This window comes from Trichogramma pretiosum, unplaced genomic scaffold (genome assembly GCF_000599845.2).
Source record: "Trichogramma pretiosum strain Unisexual culture from Peru unplaced genomic scaffold, Tpre_2.0 scaffold11, whole genome shotgun sequence".
Classification (NCBI taxonomy): domain Eukaryota; kingdom Metazoa; phylum Arthropoda; class Insecta; order Hymenoptera; family Trichogrammatidae; genus Trichogramma; species Trichogramma pretiosum.
This window is the reverse complement of record NW_019641702.1, coordinates 2,513,906-2,530,463: the sequence shown is the minus strand read 5'-3', so window position 1 is coordinate 2,530,463 and position 16,558 is coordinate 2,513,906. Positions and strand designations below refer to the sequence as shown.

Genomic DNA, 16,558 nt, shown 5'->3' with positions numbered 1-16,558 from the left:
CGTAGAATCTGGAATCTACTGCATGTAGAAAACAAAATCTTTAGCACAGGAAAAACTTGATTATGCAAGCTACTGATCTTCCGTGACTTGATAATTCTTCTAGCGCTCCATCCATCGGGAGAATAAAACAACGAGTCGGTTCTAGCTTCAAACTAGCAGCTATATTTTAGATATTATGGTTTTATATTTTTCAAGCTAAAAATTTTTCAAAATTTTAGCATCTCTGCATTTTTTTAAGCTAAACATGACTAAACATTGAATTTAATTTACATTTATTTAATTTGAATTGAAACAACTTAAAGGTGAAGTTAATTAAAACATTTCCTCTAGAAAGTAACGTATCGAGATACAAACACCAGAATTATCTCGATACGGTCCTCTATATGTCTAAATGTATGGAAAGGTGCTGCAGGTGTATACATAATATACACTCTTCGAGTGAAAGGGATTTCCGGTAGATGTTTACATATGTACCTGTATAAGTGTAGCCAATGGCAACTTCTGGGCGATATTTTCGCGATATTTTGTTAACAACTATATCGAGAGTAAGAAAAAAAGGGGGTTAATCGATCCTCTTTCGCGTTCATCCGCGTATGTAATTTCGACTTTTCGCTTCTTTTTTGCTCGATTTTTGCGACCGGGCCACGGAAGATGGAATAATTTTTAATGATCGCCCCCCGATTCACACGAAGATGCGATGTATGCACAACGGTAATTAATGCTATGCCTGGCTCGCCCGTACATGTATGATCGCTTATTATTATTACATACATATCGAGTGCAATTTTCACGCGTTTTTGCTCATTGCGATTACACGCATCGACATATCTGTATAATATGCGTGTCTCCAGGAAATCGTTTCTTACCTAAATACCGGGGCCTGCGCGAGCGCGCCAAAATTCATACCTCGCTCCCTGGTAATGTTTGTTTTTATGCCAAATGAGCGGGTTCGTATAATTCAGGCTTGCTTTAAGGATTCTTTTTTCCATAAGTTTGGCACGCTGCGTCTCTGGTGTTGGAATTAATATTGTATTTTTCAGCATTTTGTGACACGATCGAGCGACAAAATTACGGACACGCCGTTAATGACTGGATACGAAATATATAATCATCATTAATTTTTCATTTTATATTGTAACTTTTTGAGATCATGCATCTTTGTTACTTTTTTTATATTTTTTATTATATTCAATCAAAATCAATTATTCGGTTATTTTTTTTCAGGTTGTCTGCACCTACTTTCAATCTTAGGTGAGTTTAAATTTTAAAAAGATCAGATTTATTTAAAATAATTTTCTGAAATTTGATAATTTTGAGTAAATTATCTTTCATGCACAAGAGCTTCGTTGAATTTTTCAAAGTTTTTATTAATTTGAACGCATAGAAAGTTTGATAAGGAGAAAGTTCAGGAAACCGTGGTTAAAGTTCGAAAGTTAGCGCACAGATTATTAGAACTTGACGCACATAATACCTACCTATGTATTTATAAGTACACTAAATGTAAAACGGTTCACTTCCAAACAGAAAACCTAAAAACAGCTTAATGAGGGACGCCTGTTTATATAAAATACGCGTCAATAATAACAATATTATACAGGCTAGCATTGGCAAAGCCCCTAATTCGCTCTGTTTGCTTGGAGAAAAAAAAAGTTAAATTAAAAGTTGAAATCAAAAAGAAACTTTCAAATTACAGTATAAGAAATATTACATGTCTATTTTACCCATATTTTGAGTTTAGTATTAATAGTTTATTAATAATAATTAAGCTACCACAACGTGAGTTGCAGAATTGCCAACGTGGAAATACAATTCAAAATAGAAACAAAGCATCCACACTTTTTCCCTTTTTTTCATCCAATGTCAAGAACGCCTCGCTTATTATCCATATCTAAAAGAATATCATCGTGCTAAGCAGGTCGAAGCCGCTCGTTCATTTTTTCTCTTCTGTTTGCATATTCACTTCCGCATTATGTGCCAGCAGTAGACGGCGACAGGTCACAGGGCTATGTTCATGCTAATGCACGCGCACGACGCATTGCTGCCGTTGTTGCTAATGCCGCTGTTGTTGTCACGAAAAAAAAATCACGCGTTCAGCAGATAGAAAACTGTTAAAGGCCATAGGGAGCGCGAGGCGAAAAATGCAAGCTTCGCAATACGTTTGTCCGAGTGTATATGGGCATGCGACCATCGTGGTGCACCTCATGAGAGCGAGTATTATTTATTGCGCAACCCGTCACGCGTTCAGAAAGATGACGAACGACCGTAAGGCCTGTTGATTTTCCCGCGAGGCATGTAACCTCTGGCCTCTGAGGATGCAGCTACATCTGCTGCAGCTATGATGCTGCCGTTGCTGCTTCTAGGCATAGACTCGCGAATGGAAATAGCCTGTGGGGCGATTTATGGCTGATAGTTAAAAGAAAGCTCCGTAGCTCGTGGGATTGACGTACACGTGCGAGCGCCAATGATGATGATGATGATGATGATTCATTCGGAGCTGCAGTCTTTTGGTCGTCCACAGCATGCGGTCGATGATCTAGATCCGCGCGGAAGCTGAGGCACGATTCGATCCTGTACTTGATTTTTCTTTTATAATTGCTATGAAGAGATCGGAACTGTTGCTCTTGTCTGCCTCGAGACTACGGGGCTTGCTCTGCTCGCTCTCTATATGACGAACAAATAGGAGGCGGTTCAGGGCGCTTTCCGGCCTAGCTCGATAAGGTTAATTATGGTTGAGATGCGCATCAAGCCATTTTTCTATTTGCCATTTTTTCAACTTAAACGTGCTTACACGTTTTCGTGCTACTGACATTTACAGCTCATGCGATGACTCAGACGATAATCGCCGTCCTCTAAAATTATTACCATCAAATTTTTGCCAGGGCTGAAACGAGCAAATTTAATCGGTGATTATGTGGGAAACACTTGATGGAAAATTGTCCGTAACCAGATGTCTTTTTTTTAAATTCCTCTAAATGCAAAGAAAATTACCTAGAAATTATGAGAAGTTGGTATACACACATCACCTACTAGTACGATATTGTAAGTATACAGCTCAATAATTCCAAGCGCCGTTACCTACAAATTGTTTTATGACACCGATACCGTTTACGATAAATACTATGCTGAAAAATTAAATAAAATATTCTACTTTTCGCCGATGATGATCATACAATACCAGGATAAAAGAAAATTCAATGGCAAACTTTTTTCATTCATTGTAAAATGAGCTTTGTGCGTGAAGTTTTCCCGCGTTATTTAAATATCAGGGATAATCCACTTGACGCTAGATGAATTATTTATCGAGGGACGGCTAGTAACAAATAGAATGATCGCGCGAGCGTTTGCAATTTTACCGTTCTCGAGGCTTGAGCTTACACACACACACACACATACGCCCGACTTGCGTATACGTAATACACGTCTGGATGCATTATCATCGAAACTGAAAGCGCGCGGACAATAGTCCCCGCTGATTCCGATGCGCAAAGCAACGGCATCTCTCGAGAAAGCCATCGGTAAACGTCTGTATCAGACGTCATGGCTTTTCGCCTTGTCTCAACTCGCAGCTAGACCACAAAAAAGGGAGTGCATTCCAGTGAGATGTCTCGATAAAGACGGATAACCGAGACACCACCGATGATCTTGTGATTCTCAAGATAGACGAAAAAAAAATAACACAGAGTATGAGGTCATAGGCCACTAGCGGTATTTTTTCCAACGACAAGAAACAAGCAAAAATCGTTCTTTTTACCGTACCGCATCTGGCTTAAAGTTTCTATTGCAGGTGTACATAGAGTGTCTCGTACTTCCTAAGTGCATGGATTAAAAATCTGATTTCTTTAGGCTAAAATTTTCATTGAAAGAAAAAATGTTTTTCATGACATTCTTACTCTACGAAATTATAAATTAATCCTGTCATCATATTCTTTTAAAATATGAAAAAAGAGTTTGACGACGAACTAAAGAGATTTTTTATGCAAAAATGTCAGCATAAAATTTAAAAAAACGTTCAATTAAATAAAAAAGTAGACTTTTTCATGTAACGGAAGAGCATAATATGCGTATTTAATATAATTAAAAAAATATGTGATAAACTTCTGCCATAAGCGTGTCAAAAAATCAGTTTCTATTATATGTTTAATTACTATCTGCCTAGCAAACTAACTGTACAATGATGCCACGTTTTATACTCTAAATCGCGATGTTCACAAGCAAATCAGTCCATGCATCCAATCAATTTTTATGAATATTGATTAGATATTAATGTACATTGCAGATGTTTCGAAAGAAAAACGAAGAACTGATACACGTATGTGACGTGCTTCGATATTTATGCAGAAGTTCGGTTGTAATTACAATGACGTGAGCAACGGTTTCCGCAATGTGCGCATGACACTTGTCAGTTGTCAGTTGTCATAGGCGTACGAGAAAATGGGCATGAATATTCATTGGGATAATCAGAACGCGATGGGATTTTTTAATCATTTTGTTCTAATAAAAATGCGTAAAACTTTAAAACGACTCAAAAAAATACAAACTACAAACATTCTATGATCTGAAAAAGTCAAGTTTGTATTAAAGTGCTGTGCTTTTTTACTCTGTTTACCAAGTACTAAAATAATCAAATATTAAAAATCATTCGAACTGTTCAATACAAACTCCGATCCCTTTTACAAGTGCCAATTCTAAACAGTCCCTCTCGAACGAAACGCACGTGCATTATTCTAATTAAGCCCTAAAAACCAGACAAACTACTGAGCTCTACGAAAAGGATGTGTAGACGTAAATTAGGCGAACACCTCGTTTTTTTTCTCCGTCACTCGAAACCTTTTCCTGGCCCTGTATACCAATGAATCGGCAGTTGCAGCATTTCGAGAATGAGAAATGAAAAAACTATGCCTTAAGTAACGGCCTTTCTCGTTGGTTTTCGGCGCGTTTCTAGACGATGATACTTAATGCGTTCAAAGTCCCACAAACGGTAGGTGTCTTTGTTTCTCTTGTTTCTTATACACCTTTATAAATGTACGTAAGAGGGCCAAGTTTATACGTGTACGTATAGAAGCAAGCTCGAGGGCACTTTGCGAAACACTACGTCTCTTCTGCGTCTGTTTCTCGCAGCCGATGTATAGAGATCGTTTCGTTTTAATCGCTAATCACCAATTAACCGCTCGCTCTGTCTGTCTTCGTTTCTCTTTCTCTCTCTCTCACTCTCAAACTCGTACGAGGCCTCTCGTATGCCAAACCCAATGCCGAAAGTCCCTTGCGCGCCGCTCAGAAGAAGCATTTTAACGAGCCGCCGTGTCGCGAAACTCGGAATTTCATTTCGGATTCCCTTCCTCGGCCTACTACTTACGTTGCTCCTCTCGCGGAGCTCGCTTCTTTGCTTATATCGTCTTGCTCTATACAGCCGAGCCCGAGCTGCGTCTTCAATTCTATCTCTCGCTCTCCATACAGCTATACATGTATGTATGTGTGTGTACGGGCAGCCACATTTCGGACTGTTCATCCAACATGCCTGTCCTTCTTTCTCGCTCTCGGGGCCCTATATCCTTTTTTCCTTTTCGCGACTTTGTTGTCGTATATTATATTGCATGCGCTTTTGTGCATGCGCTCCTCGCGCATAAGCGAGACTGCACCAATTAGTGCATACTTTGTGGGTACGGTGTTACTCTTTGCTCGCCGAGAGAAGAGAAGTTCGGGCAGGAAAGAAGGAGTAGGAGGTGGACCCACCCGCGGAGAATTTAGTGCGCGCGTCAGCAAATGAGTCTTCTCGACCTTTGTCGCAGTTAAAAATTATTCTTACTTGCTTAGATAATTTATATCGAAGCTAAACCCGCGATCACAACAATCTAAGGTTTAAAAACAGTTTTAAAAAATAGTTAAAAAATAGATACATAATAAGGAAAATTCCATTTCAAAATGAGATAATTTTTTTAAACTCAAACAGTTTCTGGGATTTTCTCACGTTATAGTGGTACCGAATAGCTACTCTGTACTAGTCTATAGCATATATTTGGACACGTGCAATTTTGGAATCCGACCCTGCGAAGCTGCTTAACACAGACGATACGTAGTCGAAATTAACACCCACCGTCGCAACTCTCTGATTGCACGGACAGACGAATTGCCGGCGCTGCCGTAGCCGCTACTTTACGCAAAGACTTTACGGTGTTTGCGTGTGCAATATTTATTCGTAACGGTACTCATAGCGAAAGAAATAAAGGAGAGAAAAAGGACGATACGATTTTGCATGTGAGTGTGTGTGTGTGTGTGTGTGCACGGCGCGCCAGCGCACGTATACACACGGAGAAGGTACAAGTAAAGATAATTCTGCACGAAAAAAGAATGATGCTCCTCAAAGATATCGTTTGGGCACACAGTTATTGCTCTTATTTTTATTTTCGAGTATACCTAATTTCTTGTATTAATCGGACGGCTCACTTTACTGTTATTTGCGAGATGCGGAATCTTCTCCTTTACGGCACAGCCTCGTATACGTCTGTGCGCATATATATACAAACGGGTAGCCATAACAATTGATCAGTCCCGACGTGTAGCCCGTGTCACTTAGATTTAGTCCAGCGATAAAGATGGATTATGAGCCAAAGTGCACCCATGGCCTGCAACGGGCCACGCGCTTGCCATGTAAATGGAAAATTACACTACGCGGGCGTTGTAAGATACCTTATACCATTGTTTTGCGTAACGCGTAATAAAGATGACAGGTCGAGATTAATCGAACTCGAGAGCACTGATGCAACCCCTTTGAAATACGCACTGCGCGTTGCTGCTCGTTTATTTGGTCCACAAACATTTTGACGAAAAAGTCCGGCCACGCAGATAAAAATACACTTAACTCGGTTAATAATTAATCTTTTCAGCTCTCAATAAGGTGCGCTTTTACGACCGGCTACGTAATGTACTTGTCAGAAGAGTCAATCAAGTTAAAAAAGTAACGAGTTTGAACGAAAAATGAAGTTGAAATACGTATAGGGGCGCCAGATCGGTCGAGTCTAAACCTCAAAATCGAAAAATAATCAATAAAAACAGTACATCGCTTTACTACTATGAAAAGAGAGAGCTTGAAGTAAAAAATAGAGGCGAAAATTTGCAAAACAAAACGATGCTTTTTCATAATGACGTACTTACTCGATACTTGGGTGTATGTCAGTCAACATAGTGTGCAGGCGATAAAGTAAACTGCGACGCGGAAAGGCAGCGACTTTTTATGGGTACATCGTTGAGCTCATTTATGTAGCCCAATGCGAGCGCGCACTACATAAATATCGATAGGATCTCCTGCGAAAATGTACGGGGCTGCTGCTGATGCTTTTCTTGCGTTTAGAAGCACTTCAACACCGTCAGTATGAAGAGCAGCAGTCGGTGATCGATCGTCTCGACGTATACCTGCTCTATGTATATGCACGTATGTAGGCAAGAGAGAACATCTACGGCAGCACTGGACATGACACATCTTTTACCCTCGAGCACACGCCTTATCTCAATCTATCGGCAAGCCATTATTTCGCTCTATCTATTGAATATTTCTACGGAACACTTGATGCACTTTATTTGCGCGAGTCAGTCGGCAACATGTGTGAGAATGTTCACGACATTAAAAATGCAACCAATAAAGATCCATCAATTTTCCGTATTTATTAGTAAACTAGCGTATTTAGTAAATGCAACAATTTTCTTAATACTCTTACCCCTGTCCCTCCCTTTTAAAAATGCTGATAAAATCCCCTATCCCATTTATTCAACAGTAAGTTCATCATTTTTAATTTTTTTCTATTTTATAAAAATCAAATTTCGCCTTTACCTAAAAAAATACTGCATGTGTATCGAGTCTGAAGTTGGTTTGATCATCAATTAGTTACTCGTCTGCTAGTGTGATTCTCCGTTTGTTGTGTTTACATAAATTTTTGGTTAATTCATCCGTTACGTAATTTTTTTTACAATATTATATATTTATCATTATGACTTGCTTCGGTGGACGCGAAGAGCAAATTTATCAACTTGAAATAACAGTTCAACGTCTGAGACCTACAAAACACGAATTCGAATGTTTGTTTGGTGGAGTAGCGCCAGACATACATCTATCATGCCTGAAACTCCCAAAATTCATAGTAACACAGCCATCTGAACATGCTTTATGCAATATGGAAGATTACAACGAAGTCGATGGTATATATTACGGTGCTGGGTTATCATGTTTATTTGCCCGAAAGCCTCGAGATATTGTGGCCGATATGAAAGCTTGCAATTTGATGGTGAGGATTTTCAAAAAATGCGAACTTTTCCACGTTGCCCAAGTCGATATACCAATGAAAGGGTGTTTTTGCGATCAAATGACAATGGTTGATAATGATGATGCCCACAAGCCTAAACCCTTTGAAATCAATGGTCTTTACGATATCGTGGATGTAGGAGAAAATTACTTGGGTGTGTATATGATTTTAATTTCGTCTGTTCAGTGAGGAAAATCGTTTCACTTTATGCTTATTGTTTCTTTCATAGGATCGATCAAATTGCATTTAAGACTTTCTTTACTTGGGCAATACGTTATAACAAATTATGAGCTAAGAGAAAATGATTGTCTTTATAAGTACAAAAAAGGACCCGAATTAATTGTCACAAGTGTCAAAGAAGAAGAAAACGAAGACAGGAGAGTATTTCATATCGAAGAAGGAGTGGCCCTAGGTGCGATGAATATAGATAAACCTAACGGAGATGTTAAGACGGAGAAAATAGATAAACCTAACAGAGACATTAAGACGGAGAAAGAATAAATGATTCACTGTTCTGAATTTAAACTGCAAAAATATTACTTCAAAATTATATTTAAAACTAGCTATTATAATAATTAAAGGTTCGTGTCATTTATACAATACGAGAAAGATTATAAAATTAATTACATTCTTAAAAATTATAATTAATTTAAGATCGGAACGTTCCTTACAACTCCTTACGGATTACGATGTCACTGCTCTATATGATAAAAAAATATAAATAAAATTCAAATAATTTAAAACTATATTTTCAAACAAACTTCGTTACTTTACATTTCAGTTTAATGCAGTTTTTATTATTGTAAACACTGCAATCTTTTTATCACTCCAAAAATAAAAACAGATACAAAGGAATAGCAATAAAGTTGATAAATATTTCGTGTTATTATTTCAGAAGAGTTAAAACAGTATTAATCGAAATTGACGGTCCGAAATTCAAATTTATTAGAGCAATTATACTCTGACTTAAAATCGAATCACCATGGCAACTAATATACACTGACTGTATCGTGATAGTTTTCAGTTTTCAAAAATAAAAAATCTTTCGTGGATCGGTTCACTTGTCAGAAATATATTTTCAAGATGAATTGATTTCGTTGAGCTCTGCTTAGAAAATTAAAAAATTTCAAAATTCTCAGTAACGCGAACGATATTTTCGAAATAAAATTTATTTGAAAGTAATACGTAATTGCCGGAATCCCTAAAAAAAATTCAAGGTTAGCTCAAAGCAATAAGCATCATGATTACACCGGATAATCACGAATCCACGAAGCTTACCAGTTCGAACTTAACTGATCAAGTGAAAAAGCGTCAGGGTAAAAATTCACAATCAACAATCATCGATGCCCGAAGAATGCGTGGAGGTGGTTGTGGTGCACAGTTTCTCGAAGGTTTTACCAAGACCCCTGATTCTCGACGATTGATGGCTGGAGGCTGCGGAGAAATTTATTCTGATGCTGGATGTTGCGGTGGCCGCAGTGGGGTAAGTAGGCATCACTACCGATTTTATACCCTTTCAAATGTGCTCTACAATCTCTCCCTTATACACGTTTCAGGCAAGTCAAGTGAACAATATAATCGAATTTGGTGATGATTTTAAGCAATGGAACACTTCTGTTGGGCCAGCCTACTTGGCTCAAAATAAATGTAACATGAAAAACGTCGAAAAAAATAATGTCCAATTTAATTGCCCTGACAATCAACAGCCTTTGGATGCTATGCTGAGAAAAAAAGGCAATTCCGTATGTTCGAAGAAACCATGCATGGGCACCAATTGTCTAATAAAAGCTTTCAATGATGCCCAAGACTTCGTTAATAGTATTGGTAAAGTTCCGGGACTGGCAGGTTTAGGTATAATCGAAAGTCCTTACTTTGGCCAAGCAAAAGAAACTAAAACTATCAAGTCGGAATTTAAACCAACGCCAAACAAAGCACCGGAAATCGCTTCCACTAATCGAAATGCAGATAATCCAAGAAAATCAAATCAAAGTACACCGTTTCCTAGTAACAATAAATCTCTAGTTCAAGAAGGTAATGCAACTTTTCCAGATTCCCAAAGCATCGCTCAATCAAAACAAAAAAAAAGTGAAAAAGTAGAAAAGCAAAAAGATGTAGAAAACCTGCCACCTCCTGCTCCTGCCAATGAAGATGCGCCATGCGGTGATCCCACGTGCAAATCGAAACCAAAAAAAAATACAACAGAGGAAGGCACATCGCATACCAATGAGAAAACCGATAATCAGGATAAAAATCCATCTCATAAAACAAATAGAGGTAGAGCGCCACCTCAACAGGCTGGTGAAAAAAGTCAGAAATCCAAAAATCCCAAACAATTCGTTTATTCTTATGGAAATTCTTACCCTAAATCTGTATACGGACATAAAGATTGTAATTCCGTGAGGCCTTTAGTTCCAGCACGTATGGGATGGATGTGGAATAAAACTGATACTATTGGACACTTGAAACCTAGAACTGGTTGGAAACCTGGAGCTATTAGTGTGCAAATGAGAGATCTTTTAAAAGAAGCAAGAGATGGCTTCTTCAAACAAAAATCAAGACCTGTTTCAGCTCCAACTAATTCTAAAGGAGCGAAAGGAAAACCTCAAAAGACCATAAGCAGTTTCGCAATGATGAAAGGAGCTCAGGAAGACGAAAATGAAGAAGAAGTTGAATTCCCACCAACCCTTCACATTCACAGAAAAGATGGAGTGTATTATGTCACCATGTACCCTATCAGAAACGAAAATGATACAGATAAACTAGATGAACCAATAAATCCTTTACAATTCAAGATAGTAAAGAGTAAAACTTCCATAGCTTCGAGCTCTACTGCATCTGACATGGAAATAGAATTTTCACCCCCAGCTGCAGTGAACCGTTTGAAAAAGAAACCAAACGTTGTGCATGTGGATACACAAGTTCAGCAACAAGAAATTCTCGACGCATGTAAAAGACCTTCGGATGGCAAAAAAGGAGACAAAAATGGCAAACAAAATGGAAAAAATAAAAAGAAATAGAAAGATTCGCGAATAAAATATGTAAATAAGCCTATAATTGAAAGTGCACCAATTTGAAATGTATTCAAAGAAGAGTATTGTTATAAAAATACTTTATTCGTACAGACAATTAATGAATGAAATTTAAAAAATTGTTCATTTTTACCAAAAAATGCTTGCCCTCGAAAATTGCTATAAAATTTTTTTTAACGTTAAAAAAGTATAATTAAAAATTCATTGTATAAATTAATTATGTTACTACAATTATATTGGGTAAATTATCATCAAATTTGAACAATTCAATACTCAAAATAGGCCTTATTTACTTTTGACCAGTTTATAAATCGTAAATGATACTTGAGTATAGATTTCTATTTCAATAATCAAAATAATGAATTTCTGTGAATGAACGGTAAATAAATAGATTGTTTTTACTCAGTACTTGCCCTAATCTGTATGTTATAACCGTACAACTTAGAAGCTTTGTGTCATGAATTGTTTTTATTTTATGAAGAATAATTTTTCTATCATCTTAAAACAATCAGAAGTTGTCATTGTTTTTAAAATTTATGCGAGGCAACCGTTCCCATTATAGTCAACATTGATTATCACATGTGAGTGCTTCAAAACAAACCAACAATTTGAGAAAAAAGATTTAATTAATCTAAATTTCGTCCTTATTTATAAATATTTGAAATGCTTGCATTTACTACATTCATAGAAAGTAAAATAATTTTCAATTGTTAAATTCAGTGCGAGATAATAACAAATTTGTGTCGATTATCGAGTCAGTGATCAGATGGATTACCCTACAGTTTGCTTAGAAGATAGGGAAAAAAGAAATCATCGGATGGTTTCTTTGATGCTGGGCGTACGAGATATAACTGTCTGTTCACCCGATGAAACAACGGATAAAAATAGGGACGACCCGCCGAGCATACCCATTTTTCGTCTAACTTATGAACAATTTGGAGTGCAGAAAAACTGGGAATTCGTTGATGGAAAAGATAGCTTTGCCACTATTGTCTTCAATACTGATCGCCACACACTCGTATTTCTTCGTCAGTTTTGTCCGCTGACTTATTATGCATTTATACCTAAAATGTTAGGGCGAGTTAATACCAATAAATATCCACCTACATTAGGAATTACTATTGAACTATGTGGCGATTTGTTATTACCAAATGAACCTTTATTGGAAATGGCTCGAACTGAGCTTAAGAGAGATGCTGGATATGACGCTCCTATCAAAAACTTCGAAATAGTACAAAGTTACAGGTTGAAGCTACTTTTCAATTTAATTTATTATATTACTAGATATCACAATTTCATATATTAAATATTAAATTTGCTTTTAACAGGTGTGTAACGGATGCTCCTGCTACACAAACATTACTCTACGTTGAAGTAACGAATGATATGTTCGTTCCGAAAGGTAAGGCTTAGTTTCTGATTTTTCAATAATCTCAACTTAATTTAATTGTAATACTTGAATAAAATCATCTCTTCTTATAAATTCAATATTATATAGAAGAACTATTAGAAAACCATATCGAAATCTTTGAAATGAACTTAGAAAAAACGAAAAATTATATATCTAATATTGGAGTTAATAGTACATCAAGTTTGGTACACGCAGTGTTGTGGTTTTTGACTAACAAACAAGATCGTTATTGTTAAAACAGATTTAAGTTTAGATTATATTTACACTTTAACTTAATATTTACATCAAGTAGCCAAGCTGGCAAACACACGATAACACTTTTGTGCTACATAAGATTGAGATCGATTTTTTATAGCTCTGCTTCATCTTTTGTGAATTGAGAACTGACCCATGCCAGTCCCCACTTCAAGTTTGTAAGCAAAAATTTTAGAGCTTTTGTCCACTGCTCTTCAGAATTAAACTGGATTCTGAAAAGTGAAATTCAATTGTAAAGTTTTTTAAATTAAAAATAATATGTAATAATTTTTAGAATATATAAAATCTTACTTTATTGAATATGAGCTACCAGTCGCTGTATCATCTATTTTTCCTTTATCCATCCTATAAGGAAGACGAAATCCACTATCTCCTCGTTCAACTTTTTCTGTAAATTGTTGTAAGCAATCTAGAAAAGCTACCATTGCTGCATCAAATTTTGTATCCCATAGAAATTTAAAACCTCCACTGCCATACAATGGAAGTTCTCTGTGTTGATCCAATGCTTCAATGTAACTATGATTTCCAAATGGCACTAATTTATATCGTTCAAAAGTTAGATTCATTTTTCTTGCAAGGGCAGTTAATAGTAGTGTAGTTTGTCCCCATGCTGCATTTATTTCACTCCAATCAACTGGTGCACTGGGGAGTCTACCCAGTCGAAATGAATTGATTGTGCCAAAGTGACCAGAATGCCATATGTGAAAGGTTGCATTAAATACATTTGTTTTTTTTAATCTTTCCAACTGAGAGGCTGCATAAGCTAACTGACATTCTAAACTGCAAATTAAATAAATTTTGCAAAAGTTAAAAAATTATAAATATAACACAAATGTATTTTTAAAGAATTATGAAAATTTTTTTAATTCTTATGAAATATTTCATTCTCATCAATAATGAAGATGTTGAAAAGCAATTTATTAATTATATAATTGGGTATATTGAGTTTTACCTGCGACATTCATCTTCAGCAAAAATTAAATCTCTTCTGTGTCTACTGTACTCTCTCCAGTAACGTTCTTCTTCACTTTGTAACCTTTCTTTTTCCTTTTCTTGCTCTGTGATTGCTGATTTTGTTGCTTCTTCCTCTTTTCTTAGGGCTTTTAATTCAAGAATCATTCTCTCTTCTTCTGCTTTAACATCTTGAAGCTCTTTTTCAAGAGCTTCCATTTCTGCATTTTCATTACCTTGTTGTTGTTGTTCATCTTCTAATTTTTTTAGATATTTATTATAATCTGACCATTCACTTTCTGTTAATTTCAATTGCTGATCGATTAAAATTAAAAGGCTATCAGTGCATTCACTGCAAAGTGGATGGTCTGCTGAACTGCTGCCACTCAAAACGTCAAAAAGAGTTGCCCGCACCTAATTAATTATTTCATTATTTGTATCAAATATTTGCAATGCTCTGAATTAAATAACAATATACATCATAACATTTTTTAACTCACTCTTAAATGATGGCTCAAACTTTCTCTTTCTCCTGAATCTCCAACCAACATAAAGCCATTTGTTCCATTTGCTGAATCTGTGAGAGAGAATGGAGGTACTGACAGCTCTAGGCTAACGCTTTGGGTTTCTATTTCTCCTGAGGTTTGACTCTGAATAGGTACTGAGAAAGTGAAAAAGAAAATGCATATTATGAGAAAAACACAACTATTGATCAATTTTGGTAATACAATTGTCATTAATGATTAAAACGTTTGACATAAAAGAGTAAATAATATAGCACTCTTTTCAGACGTTATTTTTTACTCAAAAATGAGTTTTATGTAAAGTTCTTTGTAGAAACGATAACCCAATACTGTATATAGACTTTTTTAATGTAATTAAAATGTTCAAACTTACACGAAAGTTCTGCGAGAGTATGTTCTCCCAACTGATAAAAACTAGGATCTAGTCTCAATGGCTGCAGACATCGTTGGCAGGCAAAATTGACATGCGTTTTTAAGTCTGCCATTCTTTTCGTCTACCCGTCTTCTGCAGGTACGTGCACATCAACGACGTAGTTGAACCTAAGTACATGCATGCATGGGAAAAGTTTTGGTGTTGTTTACAAATGAACCATCTGATCACCCGATGTCTGTAAATCATTGGTTTACGCAGTGCAGCTGATGGAGTTATTCGAGCCTGCCATGAGAGGCGCTGTTGCGCTTGCAAACTTGTCAAAAATCTTGTTTATTTTCGCTTATCGTGGATCAACTTGCAATGAACTCAATTTTACTCGGTACCTTTTGGTTTTTCGAGAATCAATATTTATAAGAATTTCAATACTTTCAAGTAATATTTCTAATATAAATTGTTATTTTCTTTCGTTCTTTCTTTTAGTAAAATTTTAATTGTATATTGTTTAGTAATTTAGGAAAGACTTGAGAAAAATAAAATATTCAAACGACATCGCCGTTTTTCATCAAATTTTATTTCTCAGAGTCATAGATTAAAATGCAAAAATTATACAATTATTGTAGTTCTCAATATAGTTTAGTCGAGTTTTTATTTACGGAGTTCTCTACATTGCCAAAATGCAACGCAATTCGCAAGCGTATATAAATGACTACTAGCGACATCTAGTAACAAAAGTTAACAATTTTTTTAATGCAAGCATCTCTATCAGAAATGTCTATGCCTAGAAATGATGAGTTGCATGTTATACAATTTCAATTTATTATACATTTTTAAATTTATTGTATAAAAAATAGTAATTATCATGAAGGTGAAATTTTTTTCTCACATGCTTCTTATTCTCAGATAATAACAGTTAATTACCATCAATTGATAAAATACAAAAATTTTTGCAATCATTTTACATGAAAAAATATTTTGATAATGCATCCATTAATTGTTCAAATTATAGTACACTATTTAGAAGAACCATAATTCAATTTTCATCTTTTTATAAATTTTAATATTTTTTTTTGTACAAAAGCTATCTTGTATTGTGTACAGATGTCGTTACTATGACTTTATTTCAGTCAAAAATGTATGTACTGCTGTATATACATATGAATTACTACATTCTATGTCGATAACAAGTTGTTGATACTTGATATTGAAAAGATTCTTTTAATTACAAAGTAATTATGTTATGTGATGAATACTAATAATTTACAAAGTTAAGCTCCATGATCGAATGTTACTGTTTCGATATAAACACATAAAAATAAGTTGAATGTTTTCTTTTTGAATAAACAAGTTTTTTATTTTATTTTGCTGTGTTCATTTTAGTTCAAAAAACAATTTAGAATTTTTAATTATTTGATTAAAACTATCAATATATTTATTTAGTTTTAAAAATTACTTAGTTGATTGAATAAATCAATTAATTATTCATTAGTTATCAAACTATAAAAAAATTATTGAAACCATAAATATTTATTGACATACAAGCTTGTTATAAATGAAAGAAAGTAATCGCTATGATTGGTACTACTATGGATAAAATCAATTCAAACTGCATTATATGTAGTATTGGTTGAAATAAAAAAAAATAAACCAAATACTGATCAACATAAAACTCTCATTCACTCTTAGAAGAAATGAGAAAAGAGTAGAGACAAAGAAGATATTTTTTC

General features: G+C 35.4%; 3 protein-coding genes across 4 annotated transcripts; 2 read left to right on the top strand and 1 right to left on the bottom strand.

Annotated features, from left to right (window-relative positions):
• The first annotated feature begins 7,979 nt into the window (after positions 1-7,979).
• Positions 7,980-11,315, top strand: LOC106653798. Its single transcript, XM_023462641.1, has 4 exons — positions 7,980-8,445; positions 8,521-8,672; positions 9,514-9,774; positions 9,848-11,315. The coding sequence occupies exons 1-4, from the start codon at positions 7,980-7,982 to the stop codon at positions 11,306-11,308; spliced, it is 2,340 nt and encodes a 779-aa protein (XP_023318409.1). The 3' UTR covers positions 11,309-11,315.
• Positions 11,316-11,709: 394 nt separating this feature from the next.
• Positions 11,710-13,072, top strand: LOC106653837 (uridine diphosphate glucose pyrophosphatase). Of its 2 annotated transcripts, none has more exons than XM_014373427.2 (4): positions 11,710-11,901; positions 12,041-12,565; positions 12,649-12,722; positions 12,819-13,072. In XM_014373427.2, the coding sequence occupies exons 2-4, from the start codon at positions 12,087-12,089 to the stop codon at positions 12,965-12,967; spliced, it is 702 nt and encodes a 233-aa protein (XP_014228913.1). In that variant the 5' UTR covers positions 11,710-11,901; positions 12,041-12,086; the 3' UTR covers positions 12,968-13,072. The 2 variants fall into 2 exon arrangements, with proteins under 2 accessions (XP_014228913.1, XP_023318397.1); XM_023462629.1 differs by having other exon boundaries at positions 12,080-12,565; positions 12,819-12,984.
• Positions 13,059-15,165, bottom strand: LOC106653836 (beclin-1-like protein). Its single transcript, XM_014373426.2, has 5 exons — positions 14,835-15,165; positions 14,438-14,598; positions 13,939-14,351; positions 13,278-13,766; positions 13,059-13,198 (listed from the first exon to the last, which is right to left on the bottom strand). Exons 1-5 carry the CDS (start codon positions 14,944-14,946, stop codon positions 13,081-13,083), a joined length of 1,293 nt encoding a protein of 430 aa, XP_014228912.1. The 5' UTR covers positions 14,947-15,165; the 3' UTR covers positions 13,059-13,080.
• Positions 15,166-16,558: the final 1,393 nt, after the last annotated feature.